General features: G+C 43.5%; 2 protein-coding genes across 3 annotated transcripts; both read left to right on the plus strand.

Annotated features, from left to right (window-relative positions):
- The first annotated feature begins 1,018 nt into the window (after positions 1-1,018).
- washc5 (WASH complex subunit 5) lies at positions 1,019-16,006 on the plus strand. Of its 2 annotated transcripts, none has more exons than XM_030370047.1 (29): positions 1,019-1,091; positions 1,308-1,517; positions 1,637-1,782; positions 1,912-1,996; positions 2,217-2,317; positions 2,664-2,856; positions 3,167-3,319; positions 3,433-3,546; positions 3,911-4,082; positions 4,415-4,542; positions 5,277-5,406; positions 5,949-6,061; positions 7,176-7,342; positions 8,498-8,573; positions 8,696-8,806; positions 9,299-9,439; positions 9,746-9,826; positions 9,920-10,021; positions 10,395-10,574; positions 10,816-10,940; positions 11,405-11,567; positions 11,821-11,923; positions 12,030-12,109; positions 12,416-12,519; positions 13,227-13,353; positions 13,663-13,759; positions 14,410-14,563; positions 14,724-14,811; positions 15,705-16,006. In XM_030370047.1, the coding sequence occupies exons 2-29, from the start codon at positions 1,332-1,334 to the stop codon at positions 15,759-15,761; spliced, it is 3,477 nt and encodes a 1,158-aa protein (XP_030225907.1). In that variant the 5' UTR covers positions 1,019-1,091; positions 1,308-1,331; the 3' UTR covers positions 15,762-16,006. The 2 variants fall into 2 exon arrangements, with proteins under 2 accessions (XP_030225907.1, XP_030225906.1); XM_030370046.1 differs by having other exon boundaries at positions 1,022-1,116.
- A 911-nt stretch (positions 16,007-16,917) lies between these two features.
- nsmce2 (NSE2 SUMO ligase component of SMC5/6 complex) lies at positions 16,918-24,541 on the plus strand. The gene is made up of 6 exons (XM_030370062.1): positions 16,918-17,266; positions 22,342-22,454; positions 22,908-23,061; positions 23,470-23,552; positions 23,861-23,967; positions 24,203-24,541. Exons 1-6 carry the CDS (start codon positions 17,152-17,154, stop codon positions 24,306-24,308), a joined length of 678 nt encoding a protein of 225 aa, XP_030225922.1. The 5' UTR covers positions 16,918-17,151; the 3' UTR covers positions 24,309-24,541.
- The last annotated feature ends 1,842 nt before the right edge of the window (positions 24,542-26,383 follow it).

Below are 26,383 nucleotides of genomic sequence, written 5' to 3' on the forward strand. Positions count from 1 at the left end.
GAGAAGCCTCTGTTTGACCACAAAGAAAATAAAGTCAATAATGTGTGGAGGTCATTGTGTTGTTCAGTCATTGTCATTGTGTTTGAAGGCCTATGGACCTAGGATGTTTGATAGTGCCCAGGCTGTAGAGATGATGTCTACAATGGGGACAATAAACTGAAAATGAATTTATGGTACAATAACACAGCAACCTAATAATAGGGTAAAGAAAATACTGGCAACACCAAACACACAGGGGGAAAAAATGACATTATTAATTCTAGTAGTACCTGAATGAAGAATGTTTGGAAAGACCCCTCCGTTATTCCCTCCAGGAAACTGTTGGTGAGACCATGATGTGATGATGTTTGGGTTGTTTTGGGGGACTGGTTTTAGGGGACTGGGGGGCAGTATGATGTGACAGGACGGAAACGCAATTGCTTCAAACTGCCATTTCGCAATCTCCCCTTTCAGAGAATACGTACATGTAAGGACATAATTTTGTCCAACTCTACCAATACTACCAATACTAATGCTACCAAATTTTGCTTTAATAGCGTTCGCAAAAAGGTATAAGGCAGGCAATTTGGTGTCCAAACACATACATACTGTAGGTCGAACAACCATACCCATTTATCAAGCAATTTACATATTTACAAATATTATTATTTATGTCTCTGAAAACGTTTTATTAATTATTAAATATTTACGTCTCTGCAAACGACATACAATCCATGTGCAATTCACTCTGGCACTCACTTGCTCCTTCCTTGGCAGTCCGGCAGGGAGCCACAATGCTTATACCAGTGGTACTCTGTCGCCATCTAGCGTTGGACTCTCAAGTCTGACATCAGATGTGCAAAACATTATTTTTTATGATTCTTATAAAACCAGGCAACATTTTATGGAGAAGCTTCTTTAAAAAACAATTAAAATTGGTTCACTAATGAGTTGCATTGCTTTACATGTGTTCACCTGTCACATGTTGCTGGTGGCGTTTCAAACGCAACCCTCAGCCAACGAGCGAAACCCCACCAACCACATGACCCGCCCCCCGCGGAGGTCATGTGATTGGTCATGCGGAAGTAAACAGGAATTTAAGAAGACACTCGGTGATATGCAGTAAAACCTTTATAGGTTATTTAACGTGTTTTCTGTTCTGCATTTCGAAGGGGTTGAAGTTGTTAAAGTATAGCAGGGGTGTTCAAAGTCGTGCATGTTGAATATGTAGCATCAGAGCTAATCTGCTAACTTGACAATCGGGTTTAGCTCACATTGACAGCGCACACTCACGTGTTAACCATGTTTGTGTGTTTCCTCTTCTTTAGGACTGTGTGACAAACATCGTCGCGATGGTAGATTTCCTCGCCGAGAACAACCTGTGTGGTCAGGCGGTCCTGAGGATAGTGTCCCGGGGGAACGCGATCATCGCAGAGCTCCTGCGCCTCTCAGAATTCATCCCCACAGTCTTCAGGCTCAGAGACAAGAACGACCAGCAGAAATATGGAGACATCATCTGTGACTTCAGCTACTTCAAGGTACCATGCATCCAACACATGACACACTGTGTGACTATGTCACGTCTAACATAGCCCATGGACTTGACAGATGATTGCTCTGTATTCAGACTTTTGAATAATGTTTCATTTGTGTCTAGGGTCCGGAGTACTATGAGGGGAAACTTGAAGCCAAACCAGAACTTCAAGACCTTGATGAAGAATTCAGAGAGAACAACATTGAGATCCTGACACGTTTCTATCTGGCGTTTGAAAGTGTCCATAAATATATAATGGACCTTAAGAGGTAAACCAGGATATAGCAATTGATGTGCTACCAGTTCTGAATACAACCAGTTTATTGTCAAACGACACTGAAACAATCATCTCCAGTTTTGTGATGAGTAAAGAAACTGTTATTGTTTTTTGTGTCTAGATACCTGGATGATCTGCACGAGGGGGTTTACATTCAGCAGACCCTGGAGACGGTCATCATCAATGAGGATGGGAAACAATTACTAGTAAGTAGCATGGCCACATACCGTTACCTTATTAAAAATGTACTGTATGTTTGGTGGACTATCTTTATAATAATCTTGCATACATTCTGTAATTTTTTTGTGTGTTAAATAATTAAGAATTGTAGCTTTTAGTTTAAAGTGAGTATGAATATTGGTAATATTGAGGTATGCATATTGTTCAATAACTGTCATGACATAACGTGACCTTCGCTTCCCTCAGTGCGAGGCCTTGTACCTGTACGGAGTGATGCTAACGGTAATCGATCAGAAGATCGAAGGCGAGGTCAGGGAGAGGATGCTGGTGTCCTACTACAGATACAGGTGTGTGTGTGTGTGTGTGTGTGTGTGTGTGTGTGTGTGTGTGTGTGTGTGTGTGTGTGTGTGTGTGTGTGTGTGTGTGTGTGTGTGTGTGTGTGTGTGTGTGAAGGGAGGTGGTCACAGCTCAGCTTCGGTATGCAAGAGGAAACATATATCGGAGGGGTCAATAATCATCTTATTGCTATTCAGAATATCTCTAATTTTTTGTGTATTTATATATAAATGAATACATAAAAAACCCTTAAAATTTACATTTAATATTTCTTATCAAGCGGGATTTTTTTTCAATGATGTAAACGGGTTATATTATATTCCGTTTTCCCTCACTCTCTCCTCTCTCCTGCGTCAGTGCGGCGCGCTCGTCGGCGGACTCTAACCTGGACGACATCTGCAAGCTGCTGCGGAGCACGGGCTACTCCAGCCAGCCGGGGGCCAAGCGGCCCCCCGGCTACCCCGAGAGCTACTTCCAGAGGGTGCCCGTCAGCCAGACCTTCGTCAGCATGGTCATCGGCCGACTGCGCTCCGACGACATCTACAACCAGGTCAGAATCGGCCAACACACCGGGCGGAACGGGGCCGGAATGTACCGCGATGACTCACCAGACAGCTTTTTATGTGTCAAAGTACTTTCTTGTTTTGAGTGCTTTATGTCCGATCATGCAATTTCCTAATTGTAATCTCTTATTAAAAAGATATCTTCAATCTACCTCATGATACAAAAATTATGATATAGCGCAAAATCTGTTGAAACTCAATTGATTTGGTCTCTCAAACATTTGTGATCCAAATAATCTTAAACTGATTAAAAACAAGACAATATCATTTAACGTGTGTGTGTACGTGTGTGGTCAGGTGTCAGCCTACCCCTTGCCAGAGCACCGCAGCACAGCGTTGGCCAACCAGGCCTCCATGCTGTACGTGTGCCTCTACTTCACCCCCAGCATCCTGCAAACCCAGCAGGCCAAGATGAGGGAGATTGTGGACAAGTACTTCCCCGACAACTGGGTGAGTGAACCTGGAAAAGGCTTATCTTGGTCCTCCGCCATATTGTCCTGTTTTTGGGGGGGGAAACAGGATCTTTAAACTTGTGTCTGTGTTGTGTCATGCACCATATCCAGGTGATCAGTATCTACATGGGGATCACAGTGAATCTGGTCGAGGCCTGGGAGCCATACAAGGCTGCCAAAACAGCCCTGAACTACACCCTGGACACGGCTAACATCAAGGAGCAGGTACTGTGAAGGTTTTCTATGGCTAGCTGTAGAGAGAGCAGTTATCTTTTTGAAAAGCAGGAAATACTTTCTGAGCACCTGACTTTGACAAAATCACATTGTTCTTAGTGATAGTATTTTTAACGGATAACAAACAGTTTTAGTGTGTCCTTTTTGTATTAAAAACCTCAACGTCAAATGACAATGCAAAACATCAAATCTTATTATTCTCCAATTTTTGTCTCCAAATAAATAAACATTTTGATCTGTTAACCTTTCATGTAACCGAGGCAACCAAAAAAATAATCACTGCAACATCTGTGTGATTTGTAAATATGTCACGCAACTTAAAAATCACTCCAACATCTGATCTGATCCGTCTCAGGCGTGTCGCTACGCCGAGGGGATGGAGATCCTGAAGCCCAAGGTGCAGCAGCTGCTGAAGGAGGGCTTCCTGCGCGAGGAGATCATCCTGGATAACATCCCCAAGCTGCTCAACTGTCTGAGGGACTGCAACGTCGCCATCCGCTGGCTGATGCTACACACTGCAGAGTCTGGTGAGATTACACAAAAAAATACACTTCCCAATGGGATTTATTGAAAAAGGAAAATAATTGTGCAAAAATATTGACGTTAGATGCATCAAAATATATTTGTATTTTGTATTAAAAATATTACTCGACATAAGTACATTTGTATTCGCTCAGTTAGCATTTTTAGCACATAAGCCAGCTTGCAATGTACATCTTTTTTGTTTATTTCATATTTTATGTTATGTTAAATGATTCAAGATCTAAAATCCGGGCTAGCATTTTGATAGTCATATTTGTTTTCTAAATGAAACCACAAATTACACAACATGTTATTTGTAACATGTTCTGTTCCTTAGCCTACGACGTCAACAACAAGCGTCTGCGTCAGATCAAGGACCAGGTGATGACGGACTCCAAGTACAAGCCCCGCATGCTCTTCCAGCTGCTGCTGGACACGGCCCAGTTTGAGTTCACCCTCAAAGAGGTAAAACCCTGTCCTGTTCGCCCCCCTGGAGCTTCCCACACACTGCTGTTCTGATAACCAGGTGTTGTCATTCATTCTTACTGAAATCTCGACTTCATCTTTACTCATCTTGTTTTTGATAGCAGATAACTGCACACAGAATGTATAAAGGAGTAAAACTATTAGTTTATTTTTTACTTGGATTTTATTGAGTTTTCACAAGTATTATATGGAACAGCTCAACAACGTTATTGTAATAAAAAAATAAAAAAAGATTTAATGCAAAATTATAAACAGAAAGAGTATAGAATTTATTTATACCATGTCACGACTAGAATCAATTTAATTGATTAGTAGCAAATAAAATAAACCACATTGAACATTCATTAGCCATTAGCAAAAACTCCCAACGCATAAAGGTGCGCGTTAAACCGAAGCACAACAATTTTTACAACCCGTACCAACCGGTCCCTCCACACGTTGTAACGAGTGTGTGTGTAAACAGCGCGGTAGATTGATGTCCCAACCAGTGAACAGCGGTGGATCCATCTGTTGGGAGACGGGCCCCGAGCCGCTGTCTGTTGACAGACCAGCATATGCCCGCCCGCCGCCGCCGACTCAGCCGTGATTAGCGACGAAAGGGAACCCAAATTCAATATTCTGATTACGCTTCTCATTTGACTAATGGTCGTCGCTTGTCGGGCCTGCGCCCAACATCTGCACCCCCCCCCCCCCCTTTCCCCTATCTCCTCCAGATGTTCAAGCAGATGCTGCTGGAGAAGCAGATCAAATGGGAGAGCTACAAGAAGGAGGGGTCTGAGAGGATGACGGAGCTGGCGGAGGTGTTCTCTGGGGTCAAGCCCCTCACGCGGGTGGAGAAGAACGGTGGGACACAGTACCATGTTTCTCTTTTGGCTTTTTATAGTATGTTTTGATAATAGTCATCGTTATAAAGATGTGTTGTTACCTAAATGGACGTTGGCTAGCCTTAACGTCTGGATCATGCATGATTATTATGTTATATTTGTCCTAATAATGATCATTAGAATATTCATTGATTACAACGATCATTGCGTATACACCTGATACCCTGTATTGGTATCCTAAACCCTTTTTAATTGGCTGAGGGGACTTGCACTAGTTTCTCCCCAAATGTTGTTTACATTTGTTTTCGTTACCCCCTCAGAAGTCCCGCCTCTCAATTCTGATTGGATAATGGAAAAAAAACGCAAATTATGTGTGAGTTGATGTTTTTTCAACTCAAGGCGTTCAGTGTGGATAGAGTGGGTAGACGCGGGGGGGAAAAAAGAAGCGAGGGAAAACGCTTTGCTGTCATTGATCTGAAAACGATTGCAGAAAGCCAGCCCCAGGGTGCTGAAACGCTCCCTTTGATCCAGGCCTTAATGCTGCTTCCTCGCCCCTCACAGAGAACCTCCAGGCCTGGTTCAGGGAGATCTCCAAGCAGATAGAGTCCCTGAACTACGAGGACTCCACCGCGGCCGGCAGGAAGACGGTCCAGCTCATCCAGGCTCTGGTGGAGGTGAGACCCCGCCTTCATCCCCTAGGGGTGGGAATCACAGGGTACCTCATGATACGATACCAAACGCGATGCATGGCCCGCGGAAGCGATAACACTGCAATACACAGATTCTTCAATAATCAATATATTGTTAGAGACAATCCTATAACGATGCATCACGATATATGTCTAATGATGAATACAAAAGGACTGTGAAAAGGTTATGCATCGTCCAAACTGAGATCTCATTTACTCGTCTTTGGTCAAGTTTCCTTCATTCATGTATTGAGCACCACATCGGGGAGCAGGGAAATCTGTTTCAGTGTGCCTTATTTTATTATTTAAGTTATATAGATATTTGGGTCTATATTTCCTGTCTAACTATCCAGGAATAAAGCCCAAAAATGACACATAAAATCTTAAAACAAATTATATATATGCATATATATTTCTTTTTTAAATAGTAAAATATTATATCGATATTTGGCTCCAGTGAATCGATTCTCGTATTGCACGAAGGGCGTCGATATTTTGTCCCCCCCTTACGTGGAGACACCATCAGGGGTTGGTGTTTAAGGTAGGGATGATGTTCACCTATGCAGTGGGGATGGCATTGATAACTGAGGGATGCGCTTCCCTGTAATGATATTAGGAGCAGCCTAATCTCTGTGGGTTATCCTGAGAGAATCATCTGAAAGCTAATGCGTTTTGCATGCTAATTAAAATTAAGTGCAGGCTAATCAGTGGTAAATAATAGCTAATCGCTGACTCAAAGCTTTTAAGATGTCTTTAGATGGGATCTTTGGAATGAAACAGTGTCTCAGAGGGTCTGAATATTGAATTACAAGGCGGGGCTGGACCCTGTGCAGAATTGCCGGAGACGCCTCTGGAAATACTATTCGATTTCTTACAATTCATTACTTTAAGGAGCGTTAAGTCTGTACAGTTCAAAGCTGTTGGAATGAAACCCGTTCCACAAAGACCTTTGCTTGATAAAAGTATCAAATCGATAAAAGGCTAAAGACAGTATTTTGCAAAGGTCCACATTGTGGAGCTTAGAATGCTGACGTTGTCTGGATCCATCACTGTCTGACAACTCTCTCCCGCTCTCGGCTTTGACCCTGACCCGTCTCAGGTCCAGGAGTTCCACCAGCTGGAGTCCAACCTGCAGGTGTGCCAGTTCCTGGCCGACACCAGGAAGTTCCTCCACCAGATGATCCGCACCATCAACATCAAGGAGGAGGTGCTGATCACCATGCAGATCGTAGGAGACCTGTCCTACGCCTGGCAGATCATCGACAGGTGACCACAGAGTCCTCCGCCTGTCCCGGTGGTAGAAGGCTGGAGCAAGCCATCACTCTGTTCATTAAGGGACTGCCTTCTCTTTTAGACCATCAGCTAAGTCAGATAACGAGAAATACATTGAGTCAGTAGTTCCCAGACTTGTTTAGCCACTGGCCCAACCCTAAGTGGTTAGGAAGTAGTAGCCGTGTAACAATTCTGTCTGTTTCTGGATAATATGGGTCCTTTTAATGCAACCTTTTTGACCATATAATTGTATTGCTCAGGAGGTAGAGCGGGTGGACTGGTAACCGGAAGGTTGCTAGTTCGATTCCCGGCTCCTCCTAGCGGAGAGGGCAAGAATCCTAACCCGGGACGAGCTGGCTGTCGCCTTGCAGGCCTGCCACCGCTCGGCGTGTGAATGTGTGCATGAATGGGTGAATGTGAGGCCGTATTGTTAAGCGCTTTGAGTGGATGCTGGTTAGAAAAGTGCTGCTTGAATGAAGTCCATTTATCATTTGTCGTATTTGTTTTCAATCAAAACTGTATCGCATATCTTTATTTTATAAGCCAGCAATCACCCGTGAACCCATATGCATATCAGGCTACCCCAAGGACACAAAACAAAATAATCCACTCATCGCCGTCAATACATCATATTTATTTGGAGGACGAACTTCAAAAGGTTTGAGAAGTCCCAATCAGCCAACTCGGATCCAACTCTCTGTAATTCAACTTCAGCAGCATCACTTTCTCTAGTTTTTACATTCTGAAGCCAAGCCATTGGCCGGAATTAGTATTAAACACGGACCGCACGATCGCTCGTTGTCATGCAGATGGCGCCAGACGGCTCAATCGCATGGTCGGCCAAGCGACAGGAGCCAGACCGTCTGCCTGGCCGGCCCTGTCACTTTATTCATCTTGTTAACAAACAAGAATACCAATGGGCCCGCGTGTCCTTTTCAGCACTCCGATGAGCCAGTGCCAGTTTTTATACTTAATAGAAATAAACAAACATTCTTGAATCCGCTTCAACCGGCGTCTCCTCAAATGTCCCTCAGGCGACACGAGGAAACTGCTGTGTTTCCCTGAAAGGAGCTCTTATTTCTAAGTTGACAGGATGCTGCTGCTGTTGTTGTTGTTGTGTGCACTGTTAACCCCGTGTGTCTCCTGCAGCTTCACCAGCATCATGCAGGAGAGTATCAGGGTCAACCCGTCCATGGTGACCAAGCTGAGAGCCACCTTCTTAAAGGTACAGCCACACACAAGTTTAACAAAGAAACCGAAAGCGAGGTCTTGATCGGTCAATGGTACCGTTGCGTAGTTACACCAAGGGGTCGAGCGGTAACATGTTGTGGACGTCTGTGCGTGCAGCTGGCCTCCGCCCTGGACCTGCCGCTGCTCCGGATCAACCAGGCCAACAGCCCGGACCTCCTCAGCGTGTCTCAGTTCTACTCCGGGGAGCTCGTGGCTTACGTTAGAAAGGTACTTCAAAACGGATACGCTGTGTTTCTGGTGAACTCTGACGTGGTTTATTGCAATGTGTTGGTGGTGATTGGTCGAAACCAGCTGGAAAGTGAGCATTGTGGACTGTGGGACGTCTCCTGGAGTATATTTTTAGGTAATGCCCCCCCCCCCCCGTTTGACCGTTTGGTTGGGAAGTTTAGTAAAATCATAGCTAGGATGTTATAGATCCAATATGGCTGTGAAGGTGCTTCAAAGCCCACAGCCTGTAAAGCTACCATGCAAGCTATGTTTTTCATACCAGCACTATATCAATTATGTTGAGTAACAGTGAACCCCATATCCCCCAGGGGGGGAAATATCGTTTACTCTGTGCTCTCCTTTTAAAGATTCCTCACACAGAACCTGCCAAATGTTTCTCATCAGGATGAAACTCCTCCAGCCATGTGTGGGGAAGTATGTATACATCCTGTCTCAGGTTTTCCAACACATCTCTTAACGTTTCCCGTCCAGGTGCTTCAGATCATCCCAGACAGCATGTTCACGTCGCTGGCCAAGATCATCAAGCTGCAGATCCACGACATCACAGAGGTGCCCACGCGCCTGGACAAGGACAAGCTGAAGGACTATTCCCAGCTGGTGCCGCGATACGAGGTCCGCAGGACATGGGTCGTCCGCTGCTCAGGAATATAACATGTTGATTTATTGTGACACTTACTTGTTGCTCCCATCAATAAATCCGACACGGAGTGAATCGATTTAAAAATAGTGTTTTGGGAGTGATTATAAGATTTCCCTTCATGTTAAGGGGACGCTTTTGTCCAAAGCAACGTACAATAAGTAGAATTGTCTGAAAAGGGAAAGAAACAATTAGGTACTATTTCCAAGGGGAAGGACGTACAACATACAATAAGTGCGTAAGAGATTAATATATGTTGTTGTGCTTCGTGTTGTCTACAGGTGGCCAAACTCACCCATGCCATCTCCATCTTCACCGAGGGGATTCTGATGATGAAGACCACCCTGGTGGGGATCATCAAGGTACCACTGGCTCCTGACGATTTATGAAATATTCGAAGCGTTTCAAAGGTAATAACAGCCGATTAACGGAGTGACGCCATGTTGTCTCTCCAGGTGGACCCCAAGCAGCTGTTGGAGGACGGTATCAGGAAGGAGCTGGTGAGGAGAGTGGCGTACGCCCTCCACAAGGGGCTCATCTTCAACCCCAAGGCCAAGGTTAGGGACAGACACGCACGCACGCGTACAGTAGGAGAGTAGTAGAATATTTACAAACAAAATAAAGAAATTCAAAAAATATGAGTATAAATGTTGATGCAAAAATAGACATAATCCTTATAAACGGTTGGAACAAAATGTTGTGGTGGTCAGGAAATTAGTCGTAGTCGTTTTCCCCGTCACACTATTTCACCGCACGAGGCTAATGATAGCTGTCAAGGTGACGGCCATGCAGTTATGAATATTCAAAGGTATAAATTCGAAGCCTTTTGTTTTGTCCGACCCACAATCAACATATCATGGCATGTGGCCCGGTATAGATGGTCTCTAATGAGGTGAAATAACTGCATGGACGCCCTTCTCTCCGCCCCAGGCCAGCGAGCTGATGCCCAAGCTGAAGGAGATGGCCGCCACCATGGACGGCTTCTACCGCTCCTTTGAGTATATCCAGGACTACGTCAGCATCTATGGCCTCAAGATCTGGCAGGAGGAGGTGTCGCGCATCATCAACTACAACGTGGAGCAGGAGTGCAACAGCTTCCTCAGGACCAAGGTGTGTGTGTGTGTGTGTGTGTGTGTGTGTGTGTGTGTGTGTGTTACAATGTGAGAGTGAACCAGAGAGAGAGAGTGAACGAGCAAGAGAGTGATTGAACGAGTTTGTTTTTTGATTTATACAGTGCTTATATGGATACAAGTATTAACCAAAACAAATGAGTTAAAACATGATAAGCCCGCTTTACGTTGAGAGATGCGTACACTCAAGGCCTCCCGCACCCCCGTGTCTCTGCCTGCAGATCCAGGACTGGCAGAGCGTGTACCAGTCCACCCACATCCCCATCCCCAAGTTCCCCTCGGTGGACGAGTCGGCCACCTTCATCGGCCGGCTCTGCAGAGAGGTCCTGCGCATCACCGACCCAAAGTAGGTCCTTCCTCACTGGGGGCGGGGGGGAAACGGGATGTCATTGAATAGCTAGATAGGCGGTTGTTGTTAGCAATGCAACGTCAACGTTGTATGCCCCCCCTGGGATTCATTCGTCGGTTGTAGTCGTATATAATGTCAGAATATATTACCCACTACAGAGGTACCTAACACATAAATGGTCTGCATTTATCGATTTTCTAACCAGTGGCCCCTAAAAGCACTTCATAATAATTGCCTAGCATTCACACAGCGGTGTCAGCCATGCAGGGCGACAGCCAGCTCGTCAGAAGCAGTTAGGGGTAGAGTGTCTTGCTCAGGACCAACCTAGAAACCTTCCGGTTACAAGTCATCCCGCTCTACCTCCTCACCTACTGCCGCCCCCTAGTATAAATAGTAAATAGTAGCTTCAGGTGTCAATCGGAGTGGGGCGTCGCACACCGATCACCTGTTCATGTTGCCAGGGCGACGTGCTTCATGGACCAGCTCAACACCTGGTACGACCTGAAGAGCCACCAGGAGGTGACCAGCAACCGGCTGTTCTCGGAGATCCAGGACACGCTGGGCACCTTCGGCCTCAACGGGCTGGACCGCCTGCTCTGCTTCATGATTGTCAAGGAGCTGCAGGTGATTGGCCGGCTGACCGGGACCTTTTCCCCTCGACCAATCAGGTGTCAGTGACGATAGCGCCGGCCTTGACTGGTGCTCGGTGACGCTTGTGTGGGAGAGACTAACATGACGTGTGTGTGGGTGGGTGGGTTGCCAGGCAGGTGTCTTTGTTCTTGACGAGTATGTATTAACATGCAGTCAGACGGACCATAAGATGTGTGAGTGTGTCTATCCACCCTGTCATCCTGTATCTCGCCGTGCCGCCCCTCAGAACTTCCTGACCGTGTTGCAGAGGAGTATTCTGCGGGACAAGGCCGTGGTGGAAGTCTTCAAGGGCATGATGACAGCTGCCAACCCGGTGCAAGGCATCGTGGGTATGTGACGGCCCTCTTTAAAAGCACCGCCCGCCAGTGTTGTCTTGTCGATGACGTGATGAATAATGCAATGTTTCCCTTTTACCTTTTGTTTCCTCGCCTTCAGCGAACGCCAGCAAAGTGTACGCCAACGCCACCGCGAAGACCCAGAAGATCTGGGGAGGGTATTTGGAGGCCATCATGAAGGTTCTCCACCAGTTCCCATCCTAGAGCTCATTCACAATCATTTACTGTTCCTTTAATAGCCACAAGAAAATGGTGATTCAATACTTTTGATGGTTCAACCTCATTAGTGAAGCAGAGCCATCGAAAGTATCGAATCACTATTGAAGCAACACATTTTTTTTTTAACGCAATCAGATCTTGATAAGTTCATTCCACTAATAGTCCTGATCTATAATGTCGAGTATTCCGTGGTTTTTGGATGATTTCTTGAGATACTTCATCGGATATAGGAGAAACATGTCCCGTTCATGTTCGTGTTTTTCCCAGGTCGGTCAGATGCAGATCCTCAGACAACAGATCGCCCATGAGCTCAACTACTCCTGCAAATTTGATTCCAAGCACCTGGCCGCTGCCCTGGACAACATCAACAAGTAAGCCTTGGGATTTGTCCACGTTTGTCAGGTGTTTTTTTTACTGTTGGCTTTGTGACTGACCTGTAAAGAATGGTAGAATGGTAAATGGACTGCATTTATATAGTGCTTTTCCTGTAACCAGTGGCCACCCAAAGCACTTTAACAATATTGCCTCACAATCACCCATTCATGCACATATTCACACACCGATGGCGGAGTCAACCATGCAAGGCGACAGCCAGCTCGTCGGGAGCAGTCAGGTTTAGGCGCCTTGCTCAAGGACACCTCGACGCTCGGCTAGGAGGAGCCGGGGATTGAACTAGCAACCTTGCGGTGACCAGCCAACCCGCTCTACCTCCTGAGCTACTGCCGCCCCAAAAAATTCCCATGACACCAGATATCATAGTACATAACGCATGCATCCAGCGGCCAGGTTGTCTTCTTCTATTCCAAACAAACATAGATGGCCAGAAAGACAGTGTCATTTGTTTGCTGCTAACTGAACTGCCTATATTGCATTAATTTCCATTTGTTAATCACAAAGGATGAACAAAACCTGCCAGGGGCAGCTGCTGATAATACAATTGAAAGCGATGAGATGACCCATTCATCTTAAAACATCAAATTAGGCATTCAAACTCGGTGGTGAAGGACTCGCTGCGAGTCGCTCTCCGACCCTGACCAACGGCCGCTCTCTTAATACCTGCTGTGACGGCTGTTCTCAGGTCCTTGCTGGCGGACATCGAGGCCCACTACCAGGACCCGTCGCTGCCCTACCCCAAGGAGGACACCCTGCTGTACGAGATCACCGCCTACCTGGAGGCGGCCGGCGTTCACAACCCACTCAACAAGGTCCGCACGGAGAACCTGGTCTCAGTGGTTGCTCAGGCAACAGGGCGACTGTACAGGCGCAGATTTCGCTGATTTCCATGTGCAATGCAAAGTGTGTGTGTGTGTGTGTGTGTGTGTGTGTGTGTGTGTGTGTGTGTGTGTGTGTGTGTGTGTGTGTGTGTGTGTGTGTGTGTGTGTGTGTGTGTGTGTGTGTGTGTGTGTGTGTGTGTGCCAACAACTTTCTACAGCCAATGATGTAATGAGGCCTGTGTTTTTTGTATATCAGTAGTAAGTGGTGTAACAAGTGTTTTCTGGTTGTCTGTGTGACAGATCTATATCACCACCAAGCGCCTTCCTTACTTCCCCATCGTCAACTTCCTGTTCGTCATCGCCCAGCTGCCAAAACTACAGTACACCAAAAACATTGGCAAGTGTCAACATCAGTTTTTTATGTGCATATTTCTACGTTATTTTTAATTTCTTGCTTCAAATTTCCGATGGAAGACGTTTTTTTTCACATTTGACATTTTTAAAGTATGGAAAACATTGTTCTCAAAACTTAAAAAAAACATTACCCATAACAGAGGGATGTTTCCACTACACATTTACCGTATATCTTTTGAGGAAAATGTCAAAAATTGAAATAATATATACATCTCAAAGTCAGCTTATACACTCAGTCTTGGTTTGAATCCCAGCCCCGCTCGTGGTTTTGTGTAGTTTGTAGCTCATATAAGTCTGAAACACCATTAATAGTTAATAGTGTGCGTGCGCTAATCAGTCACCCGGTTGGCCACTTACCCCCGGAGGAAAAATGGACTCGATAAGTCAGCGTGAACAAAATTTGAAGGAAATCAATGTGCTGAAATTACATGAGATGGCAAAGGATTTCAGGGAACATCATTTTGCTGATGCTGTCTGCACACCATCATAACCCAACAGCAGACAAATAATTCAAAGTAAATCACAGATTCCTTCGTAATAAAAAAGGCTCAACAAGTCATTGTTTGCATTTAGTGTCACGTGTCAGGTAAGCATTGGCATGACCCTGTGGGTTGTTGGTTCCCTTCCCTCAAGGCATGACCTGCAGGAAGCCCGCCGACCCGGTGGACTGGCCCCCCCTGGTTCTCGGCCTGCTCACGCTGCTGAAGCAGTTCCACTCCAGATACACCGAACAGTTCTTGGCTCTCATTGGTCAATTCATCCGGTCAATCATGGAACAATGCACGAGGTAACAAAGCAAAATCGGTTGTTTATTTTTAATATTTTGGCGCTCCAGATGACGCTAGTTAACTAGGTCGTTAACGATCTTATAAGTCAACAAATAATCCAAATGTATAATGTTGGAAGGCACTTCTATAACATTGTCTCACCTCTTGTTGCCCCTGCAGTCAGAAGATCCCTGACATGCCGTCAGACGTGGTGGGGGCCCTGATGCTCCTGGAAGACTACGTGAAGTACACCAAACTGCCACGCAAGGTAGGGCTGCCATCATGCTAGCCACACATTATCTTGCGCCATCATGCTAGCCTCACATTAGCTTGCGCTAACGTAGGTCCGCCATCATGCTAGCCACACATTAGCTCGCGCTAACGTAGGTCCGCCATCATGCTAGCCACACATTAGCTCGCGCTAACGTAGGTCCGCCATCATGCTAGCCACACATTAGCTCGCGCTAACGTAGGGCCGCCATCATGTGAGCCACACGTTAGCTTGTGCTAACGTAGGGCCCGCCATCATGCTAGCCGAACATTAGCTTGTGCTAACGTAGGGCCGCCATCATGCTAGCCACACTTTAGCTTGTGCTAACGTAGGGCCGCCATCATGCTAGCCACACGTTAGCTTGTGCTAAGGTAGGGCCGCCATCATGCTAGCCACACATTAGCTTGTGCTAACGTAGGGCCGCCATCATGCTAGCCACACATTAGCTTGTGCTAACGTAGGGCCGCCATCATGGTAGCTACACATTAGCTTGTGCTAACGTAGGGCCGCCATCATGCTAGCCACACATTAGCTTGTGCTAACGTAGGGCCGCCATCATGGTAGCTACACATTAGCTTGTGCTAACGTAGGGCCGCCATCATGCCAGCCACACATTAGCAATCACTGCACAATCAAGATAGTTTGAATCTAAAGGTTGGAATTGATGATAATGATGGTGATGGTTGATTGATTTAATTCAACCAATTTAATTGACACTATATAAGGGCAGAGTAAAGTATAGTTGAGTATCTTTATAGATTACGGTCCTAAGCTTTGCCCAAATCACCCTTCTTGATGGACCAATATAATACTACTACTACTACAACCCCACATTGATGACTATTGGGGTGTGAATGAGTGATTTTCTTTGTTCCTTTCCGTCCCATAAGGTGGCTGAAGCTCATGTCCCCAGTTTCATCTTCGATGAGTTCAGGACTGTGCTGTGAAGTCCTCAAGATTCGTCTTTTCAACGACATCTGATTGCAAACGATTTATGTTCTTTCTATTGATTTAGTTTTATTTATTTTTTATTCCATCTTTATACAATTAATGCACTAATACCATACGGTATATTGATGTACTACTTTGAATAACCTGTCTTATCATGTCTTGTTGCCAACCGTTTGTCAATTCACTTTGTGCCATTGCCTAATGAAATTCATTGTATTTTAATAAAATATTATTTACATGATTATTGGTTATTCATTAATGTAGGCTATACATTTTAAAAACGTATTGACAAACGTCTTTAGATCTTTAGGTCCATGTTTATATGATGGGATTGTCTGGGTTAAACATGCTCATTTAGCAGAACCAATATATTGTTACAAAAAATTAAAAATATATATTGTCCTCCGCCATTGAACAAATGATAAGTCGTGTACCGTTAATGTTATGTCCAATGTTATGTCAGTACTAACTAATTTAACATCTGGACAACAAATAACTCCTAAGCTGTGTTCGAAATCGTTCCCTATCATGGATGTAGTGCACTAAATAGGGTGCACGCCATTTTGTAGGGTGTTCGAATTCTCAGTGGTCCACTATATAGGGCACTGTGGACTTATAAAAACACACGATGTACCCTACACGTTACTCCCGTATACCACAATGCAATGCGGTCGTGGTTTTCCGGAGGAGAAGAAGAAGCTGAATAAACGCGAAAACCTATGGCGAAAACGAATACATTTAATGAGTCTCCGGCTTTCGTATAGAAATGTCAACAATTTATTTGGGATTTAACATAGAAAATTTAACATTCAAAATTAGTTTAAAAAAAACTTGAACAAGGAAATGTAACATTCAACATCAATACAACCTCCAGCTTTCCTCGTGAGGGCCCGGTTTGTTTACATGATGTGGGCGCATCTGTCTGCATCACACAAATACCCGGCGGATTTACTGACGCAAATGACGTTTAGAAATGTTCAGCGTAGTGTCCGAATTCTCGTTCCCTATTCCCTATATAGTGCACTATATCATGTACACTATATAGGGAATAGGGAACGAGTGTATAGGGAACGATTTCGAACACAGCTCTACTGTGAAACGTACAACCCGGAAGTGCATGCCGTTCTATTTCCCTGGGTGTTCTACATTCACGACTGCTTCCGGAGTTCAATCAAAAGTTGGTCAAATCATCTCAAGTCTTTCGATTCTCGATATATTTTAATTTTTTGATTATGACACAGATATTCACATTAATAACACACAGCCAAATCAGATTCCGTAGTTAACGTGAAAGCTTATGCTAATATCGATCATATCATCGTAAGACGCATCCTGGTCGTTCGAAGTCAGTAAAACCCCCAAACTGCTGGAGTCTCTCAAAACCTTATGTCGTTCAGCGCGGTCCAAGCGGCTCTATCAGGGCTTAGGTCATGCCAGGAGGATGTCGGGACCAATATGGACATGTTGACATATGTGGCCATGGACCTGGTGGAGTCCCACGGTGAGTAAAGCAAGAGATAAAGATCCCTATACGACTGCGGTCAAGTGAGCCGCTATTCGTTCATCCGCGGTTAAGCCAGCCGTCACACAAAATCTTCGTGCGCCTTGACTCTAAACAGCCTTTGGGTGGTATCTCGCAACGTTTTCAAAATAAAAGCCTTCACCTACGTGTGTAGACTGGAGATATAGAATACTAGATGTCTTACGGCGGCGTCTAGAACGTCCGCACTTGCTGCCATCTTGCCAGTCAGCTGCTCACCCATAACATTGTGTTGGTATTGGTACATCTACTTTTTAAATAACCATAACTTGCTACATTTTCAACCGGTTTACAAACGGTTTGGTTTCTTACAAACGTTATTAACGTGGTTATAATATTGTAGGCTACCTATTTTAGAACATTATTCAATTTTTTTAGAAACTAACATAATTATTCATCAGTATCAAATATGCAGTGCCTTAACTACATCTCTGACGTTTAGAACAAAACAAACCGTTTGAAAATGTAGCAAGGTGGTTATGGTTTAAAAAGTACATGTACCACTACCAACACAGTGTTATGGGTGAGCAGCTGACGGTGGCAAGTTGGCCGCCAGTGCGGACGTTCGACTCCATTGGCCAGCAGAATATGCATGTGTACGTTTTTCAAATGACATTTTCTCTAAATCTATACAGTAAAATCACATGGTTCCTTGTGTACAAGTAGTCAGTACGACAGTTAGCATGGTCATATCAGTCAGTGCCTGAACTTATGTGAAATTCGGTCTATAGCCCACTTCAAAGTGCTGACATAATGCAAGATTGCAAAGGCGAGAATATGCATGTGTACGTTTTTCAAATGAAAATTCCTCAAAATCTATACGGTAAAATCACGTGGTTCCTTGTGTACACGAAGTCAGCACACCGGTTAATATGGTCACATCAACCAGTGCCTGAACTTATGTGAAATTCTGTCTATAGCCCACTTCAAAGTGCTGACATAATGCAATATTGCAAAGGCGAGAATATGCATGTGTACGTTTTTCAAATGACATTTTCTCTAAATGTATACAGTAAAATAACATGGTTCCTTGTGTACAAGTAGTCAGCACACCGGTTAACATGGTCATATCAACAAGTGCCTGAACTTATGTGAAATTCGGTCTATAGCTCACTTCAAAGTGCTGACATAATGCTATTTGCAAAGGCGAGAATATGCATGTGTACGTTTTTCAAATGAAAATTTCTCAAAATCTATACAGTAAAATCACATGGTTCCTTGTGTACACGTAGTCAGCACACCGGTTAATATGGTCATATCAACAAGTGCCTGAACTTATGTGAAATTCTGTCTATAGCTCACTTCAAAGTGCTGACATAATGCTATTTGCAAAGGCGAGAATATGCATGTGTACGTTTTTCAAATGAAAATTTCTCAAAATCTATACAGTAAAATCACATGGTTCCTTGTGTACACGTAGTCAGCACACCGGTTAATATGGTCATATCAACCAGTGCCTGAACTTATGTGAAATTCTATCTATAGCTCACTTCAAAGTGCTGACATAATGCAACTTGCAAAGGCGAGAATGTGCAATGTGTACGTTTTTCAAATGAACATTTCTCAAAATCTATACAGTAAAATCACATGGTTCCTTGTGTACACGAAGTCAGCACACCGGTTAATATGGTCACATCAACCAGTGCCTGAACTTATGTGAAATTCTGTCTATACCTCACTTCAAAGTGCTGACATAATGCAATTTGCAAAGGCAAGAATATGCATTTGTACGTTTTTCAAATGAAAATTTCTCAAAATCTATACAGTAAAATCACATAGTTCCTTGTGTACAAGTAGTCAGCACACCGGTTAATATGGTCATATCGACCAGTGCCTGAACTTCTGTGAAATTCTGTCTATAGCTCACTTCAAAGTGCTGACATAATGCAATTTGCAAAGGCGAGAATATGCAATGTGTACGTTTTTCAAATGAATATTTCTCAAAATCTATACAGTAAAATCACATAGTTCCTTGTGTACAAGTAGTCAGCACACCGGTTAATATGGTCATATCAGTCAGTGCCTGAACTTATGTGAAATTCTGTCTATAGCTCATTTCAAAGTGCTGACATAATGCAACTTGCAAAGGCGAGAATGTGCAATGTGTACGTTTTTCAAATGAACATTTCTCAAAATCTATACCGTAAAATCACATGGTTCCTTGTGTACACGAAGTCAGCACACCGGTTAATATGGTCACATCAACCAGTGCCTGAAATTATGTGAAATTCTGTCTATACCTCACTTCAAAGTGCTGACATAATGCAATTTGCAAAGGCAAGAATATGCATGTGTACGTTTTTCAAATGAAAAATTATCTAAATCTATACAGTAAAATCACATAGTTCCTTGTGTACAAGTAGTCAGCACACCGGTTAATATGGTCATATCAGTCAGTGCCTGAACTTATGTGAAATTCTGTCTATAGCTCATTTCAAAGTGCTGACATAATGCAACTTGCAAAGGCGAGAATGTGCAATGTGTACGTTTTTCAAATGAACATTTCTCAAAATCTATACAGTAAAATCACATGGTTCCTTGTGTACACGAAGTCAGCACACCAGTTAATATGGTCACATCAACCAGTGCCTGAACTTATGTGAAATTCTGTCTATACCTCACTTCAAAGTGCTGACATAATGCAATTTGCAAAGGCAAGAATATGCATGTGTACGTTTTTCAAATGAAAAATTCTCAAAATCTATACAGTAAAATCACATGGTTCCTTGTGTACAAGTAGTCGGTAGAATAGTTAGTATGGTCATATCAGTCAGTGCCTGAACTTATGTGAAATTCTGTCTATAGCTCACTTCAAAGTGCTGACATAATGCAATTTTGCAAAGGCGAGAATATGCATGTGTACGTTTTTCAAATGACATTTTCTCTAAATCTATACAGTAAAATCACATGGTTCCTTGTGTACAAGTAGTTAGGGTTAGGGTTCCCTAACCCCGACTGATATGAACACATTAACCGGTGTGCTTACTACGTGTACAAAAGGAACCATGTGATTTTACTGTATAGATTTTAAGAAATCTTCATTTGAAAAACGTACACATGCATATTATCGCCTTTGCAAATAGCATTATGTCAGCACTTTGAAGTGAACTATAGACAGAATTTCACATAAGTTCAGGCACTGACTGATATTTCCATACTAAATGGTGTACCGACTACTTGTACACACGGAACCATTTGATTTTACTGTATAGATTTAGAGAAAATGTCATTTGAAAAACGTACACATGCATATTCTCACCTTTGCAAATTGCATCATGTCAGCACTTTGAAGTGAGCTAAAGACAGAATTTCACATAAGTTCAGGCACTGACTGATATGACCATATCAACCGGTGTGCTGACTACTTGTACACAAGGAACTATGTGATTTTACTGTATAGATTTAGAGAAAATGTCATTTGAAAAACGTACACATGCATATTCTCACCTTTGCAAATTGCATTATGTCAGCACTTTGAAGTGAGATAAAGACCGAATTTCACATAAGTTCAGGCACTGACTGATATTACCATACTAACTGGTGTACCGACTACTTGTCCACACGGAACCATTTGATTTTACTGTATAGATTTAGAGAAAATGTCATTTGAAAAACGTACACATGCATATTCTCACCTTTGCAAATTGCATCATGTCAGCAATTTGAAGTGAGCTAAAGACAGAATTTCACATAAGTTCAGGAACTGACTGATATGACCATATTAAACGGTGTGCTGACTACTTGTACACAAGGAACTATGTGATTTTACTGTATAGATTTTGAGAAATTTTCATTTGAAAAATGTACACATGCATATTCTCGCCTTTGCAAAATTGCATTATGTCAGCACTTTGAAGTGAGCTATAGACAGAATTTCACATAAGTTCAGGCACTGACTGATATGACCATATTAACCGCTGTGCTGACTACTTGTACACAGGGAACTATGTGATTTTACTGTATAGATTTAGAGAAAATGTCATTTGAAAAACGTACACATGCATATTCTCACCTTTGCAAATTGCATTATGTCAGCACTTTGAAGTGAGCTAAAGACCGAATTTCACATAAGTTCAGGCACTGACTGATATGACCATACTAACTGGTGTACCGACTACTTGTACACAAGGAACCATTTGATTTTACTGTATAGATTTAGAGAAAATGTCATTTGAAAAACGTACACATGCATATTCTCACCTTATTGCATCATGTCAGCACTTTGAAGTGAGCTAAAGACCGAATTTCACATAAGTTCAGGCACTGACTGATATGACCATATTAACCGGTGTGCTGACTATTTGTACACAAGGAACCATTTGATTTTACTGTATAGATTTAGAGAAAATGTCATTTGAAAAACGTACGCATGCATATTCCGCTGGTCAATGGATTCGAAGGTCCGCACTGGCGGCCAACTTGCCACCGTCAGCTGCTCACCCGTAACACTGTTGACTTGGTAGTGGTACATGCACTTTTTAAATAACCATAACCACCTTGCTACATTTTCAAACAGTTTGTTTTGTTATAAATATCAGAGATGTAGTTACGGCACTGTATACTTGATACTGATAAATAATTATTTTAGATTTTTTAAAAAGTTTAAATGTTCTAAAATAGGTACAATATTATAACCACGTTAATAATGTTTGTAAGAAACCAAACCGTTGGTAAACCGTTTGAAAATGTAGCAAGTTATGGTTATTTAAAAAGTACATGTACCACTACCAACACAATGTTATGGGTGAACCGTGAGCAGCTGACTGGCAAGATGTCCGCAAGTGCGGACATTCTAGACGCCGCCGTAAGACAGCTAGTGTTCTATATATCTACGCACGTAGGTGAAGGCTTTTATTTTGAAAACGTTGCGAGATACCAACCAAAGGATGTTTAGAGTAAAGGCGCACGAAGATTTTGTGTGACGGCTGGCTTAACCGCGGATGAACGAATGGCGGCTCACTTGACCGCAGTCCTATACGTGTTGTTCGTTTTGTTTGGCGATGTCTAAGGTGTCATGTCTATTAATGTTGTTCCAGAGACGGAGCACAGCAGCAGCTTGGAGACGCTCCAGGCCATGATCCTGGAGAGTGCCGAGCTGGAACGAGAGATTAACTGCTTCTCGAACATCGTTGAGCATCTGAACTCGGAGGTGAGTCTGAAACACACACACACACACACACACACACACACACACACACACACACACACACACACACACACACACACACACACACACACACACACACACACACACACACACACACACGCGGAGTTCGCCGCCCCACCTGCCCATATGGACGGCACGCGCATGACACACACACGCACACGCACACACACGTCTGAGGAAAACTGTCTAGCCTTAGAACGCTATTCTCAGACAGGTGTCTGACGAGCTGCACACACACCTGTCTGAGGGGTTAGTGCTGTTATAGCTTAATTACGACATTGTACACATGTAAAGTCTTGACTTGTGCGCACAATTGTAAATTCAGTCGTATTTCTCAACAAAACATTGATTACATTTTCTAATCTAATACACATTGCAAACTCGGTGGAAAAGAGTATTTCTTAGAGAGAGAGAGATTGACCGTGTTTTCCTCAGGTCAGCCAACTGCCGCCTGAGGCCTTGTTCAGCCTGTCGGATCGCGTGAAGGAGCAGTATGAAGCCAAGAGGGCCTCCCTGTCCAAGGCAGAGCTGCACAACCATCAGAAGGTGATTGCCTTCAAAGAGGGGGTTGGCAGCGCTCTCCAGCCAGGTGAGAAGCACCGAGAAGCAGCCGGGATGCTACCTCTGTGATGTGGTTTGTTCAGTTCGCAGACATGTCAGTCGGTTATTGGAAGGAACATGGTTATTTCGTAACACTGAAGAAACTTAAGTTTGATCCCAGCTGATTTTTGTCCATCGTAAGATGAGTTCCCGATTATCACTGGGGTTGGAAATTACTAAAGGTGATACTCAACAGTCAGCGTATGTGAATCGTAATATTATTTATTATACATTATATTATTAATTAATAATATTAAGATGGCTTGTTTTCATGTTTTATTTCATTTTGATGAGTTGGATCAATTCAAATAGTTGTGCTATCATAAAGTCTTTTATAATGCAATGTCTAATGTAATGTAATGTACATTTGTTCATCCTTTCGTTGTTGCTTCTTCAGAGAATGGAGAGGAGGCAGAGAACCAGGATGAGGACATCGCTGTGACACAGAGATTCGTCAACTTCACCTGCCCGCTCACACAGGTGAGTTCCAGTCTCAAGCATCTTTTGAAATCACTCAGGCAAATTCTCCAATGCATGTTATCTTGCCAGTTTAAAAACATACTGTATGTATTTTGGTTGGGTTTAGTTTTACATAAAAAAAAAGAAAATTTCTCCTAAAAGGAAACCTATACATGCATATACAACGAATAAGAAATTTAGAATATATTATTGACTGCCAGTTAGTCTAAGGACTGTATGTATTTTTAAGGAGCGGAGAACCTGAAATATAGAAAGAAACGACAGACAATTAATTGTTTTTCATGTGCTTTGACCTTCCTGTTTTGCAGGTGGAGATGGAGAATCCCATGAAGAACAAAGTGTGTAACCACCACTACGACGAGGGGGCTATTCTGGCCATGATCAAAGCAAGGCACAAGCAGCACAAGAAATTCCGGTACACACACACACACACACACACACACACACACACACACACACACACACACACACACACACACACACACACACACACACACACACACACACACACACACACACTTGGCTTTTTGGTTACCAAATCAAAGTGGTGCACAAACCTCCAATAACATTGTTGCCTGTAATTGGTCGACAATACAACATGCGTGTTTGCGTCCGTTGACCTCGTCCCCCCCCCCCCCCTCCCCGTGCAGTTGTCCGGTGGTGGGCTGCGGGAACATCAACGTGATCCAGGCAGACCTGGTCCCGGACCTGTTTCTCAAGAGGAGGATCCAGAAAAGAAACGCCAGCCAGGTGTAGCGGAACCCGTCTGTTGGACAAGAAAAGTTAGTTATGTTTTATATTTGTTGATTTATTAATATACACTGTTCATTTACAGAACTGGGGTGACTTAATTTGATATAGTTGACAGTATTGATTCTACGTCTAGTAGTTTTCATGTCAACGTGCAGTACACTTGGAGAACCACAGGGAGGCGGTCTTTGAATTTGAATGTTCTTTGTTCCTTTGAATAAAAGCCTTTTGGAAAAGCCGATGGAAGTGGAAGTTCAATTGATTTGAGTGTTGGATTATACAGTGGATTATACAGCTCCCTTTAACGCAAACCAAAGTGGCCTATCGTTATGTTGTCAAATTCACAGTTGGGCCTAAAAGGTTTCATAAAACCCCTTGTGATTTGCCACCTGTAGCTCAACTGAAGTCTTGTGAGATATGATCTGAGAATGTGAAGGAGTTGCAGGATTTGACAACATTGTATATCTAAACATCTCTTTCCAGAAAGTCACGTCTAAAGAAGCTTAAGCTGCCATTTTATTTTTAAAGTGCACTCAAGACTCTTGGACAAACCTGCTCAGCCATGCAGATTTAATTGTTAATTTAATTTGTGAAATTAGCCGTGTAATTTATTCTCTTGTTGATGGCCTTGAGTTAATGGAAAAACAGGTTAATCTCCTGTCTAACACCCTTTTATACAGTCTATATGTTTTTATACAGACCTTATTGTGGTCCATTCATTATCAAGTTTTGAATGAATGCCAACGTGTTTCCTTTTGAGTTGCAAAAAGTTTAAATTACATAATTCTCCTAAATCTCCTTCCACAACCTCAGTTTTACCCCCAAAATATGGCCCTGATTTTCCCTGTGTACTTTTACAAAGAGCTGAACAAACTAATATTGTTCCACAACAGAGGGAATTAACTCTGACGTGTAAATCTCCCTTTCTGCTTCCCCCTAATCAAAGGGTTTTGTTGGAACACAAAACAATTTCAGATCAAACTAGGTGAAGCTAATCTTTTAATAACATTACATCAGACATTTCTCAGTTTAGAAATGCGATTTGAAAGTGGAAAAATACTAGGCCTGATGTAATGGGTTCTTAACCTTTGTGCGTGCGTGTGTGTGTGTGTGTGTGTGTGTGTGTGTGTGTGTGTGTGTGTGCTTGCTGAAAGTGCACCTTAATGGTAAAGGAACCAACCAACACGTCAAACAATGCTGAGTCACTCATTCCTGCAGCGCGGGTCTCTGTGTTCGAGCCCGGCCACTTACCTAATCAAATCGTTCTCCCGGCCGCCGCGGTTCTGCCGCGTCACTCACTCGTGACAGCTGTCTCGTTAGGTGGATAATACGACAAACAGGTACGGGGGCTTGACGCCCGCGCCCTCATCTGGGGTACATAACATGTCGCGGGTTGATGCATTGGCCTGGACACGTTGCGTTTGGCAGCGCATGGGCAACTTTAACTCCCTTTAGAGCAGCGGTTGACATCCCGTGCTTGATCTTACCTTGTGAAAGGACCTGGCGTGAACCAAACGTAAGGGTACATTGAGCTGGGAGGTCGGCCTAGCTCAGGTGGTAGAACGTGTTGACTTGTAACGGGAAGATTGCTAGTTCGAGTGTTGAGGTGTCCCTGAGCAAGAGTTGAGGCGTCCCCCCTCAACCTAACTGCTCCAGTCCTGATGAGCTGGCGGCCGCCTTGCGTGTTGGACCCCACCGTCGGCGTGTGAATGTGTGTATGATCTGTTGTAAGTTGCTTTAGATAAAAGTGTCAGCTTTTTACGATTGCTTCACGTCATGGAAACCCTAAGGTCGACCTGTGGGGTCTTATTGTGCTCACACCAGGGGAGCTGTATGGCTAGCTCATATCAGTTCATCGTGCTGTGCTATGCTTTACGTGTGCGTTTTCTTTTGTTTCAAATTAATCAAAAGAAATGTCATTTTCAGCAAAGTGTCAGAACCTCGGCCCCATGCTGTTACTGCTGTTGCAAAACAACTGTGCTGATGAGGAACAAAAAGCGGATCTTTATTCACAGCTGCGACTTCGTGACCTGAGGGCACAGATGGAGAACAGAAGAGAAGTTTAAAAAAAGTTAAGTTCA

Source organism: Gadus morhua, chromosome 11, assembly GCF_902167405.1.
Source record: "Gadus morhua chromosome 11, gadMor3.0, whole genome shotgun sequence".
Taxonomy (NCBI): domain Eukaryota; kingdom Metazoa; phylum Chordata; class Actinopteri; order Gadiformes; family Gadidae; genus Gadus; species Gadus morhua.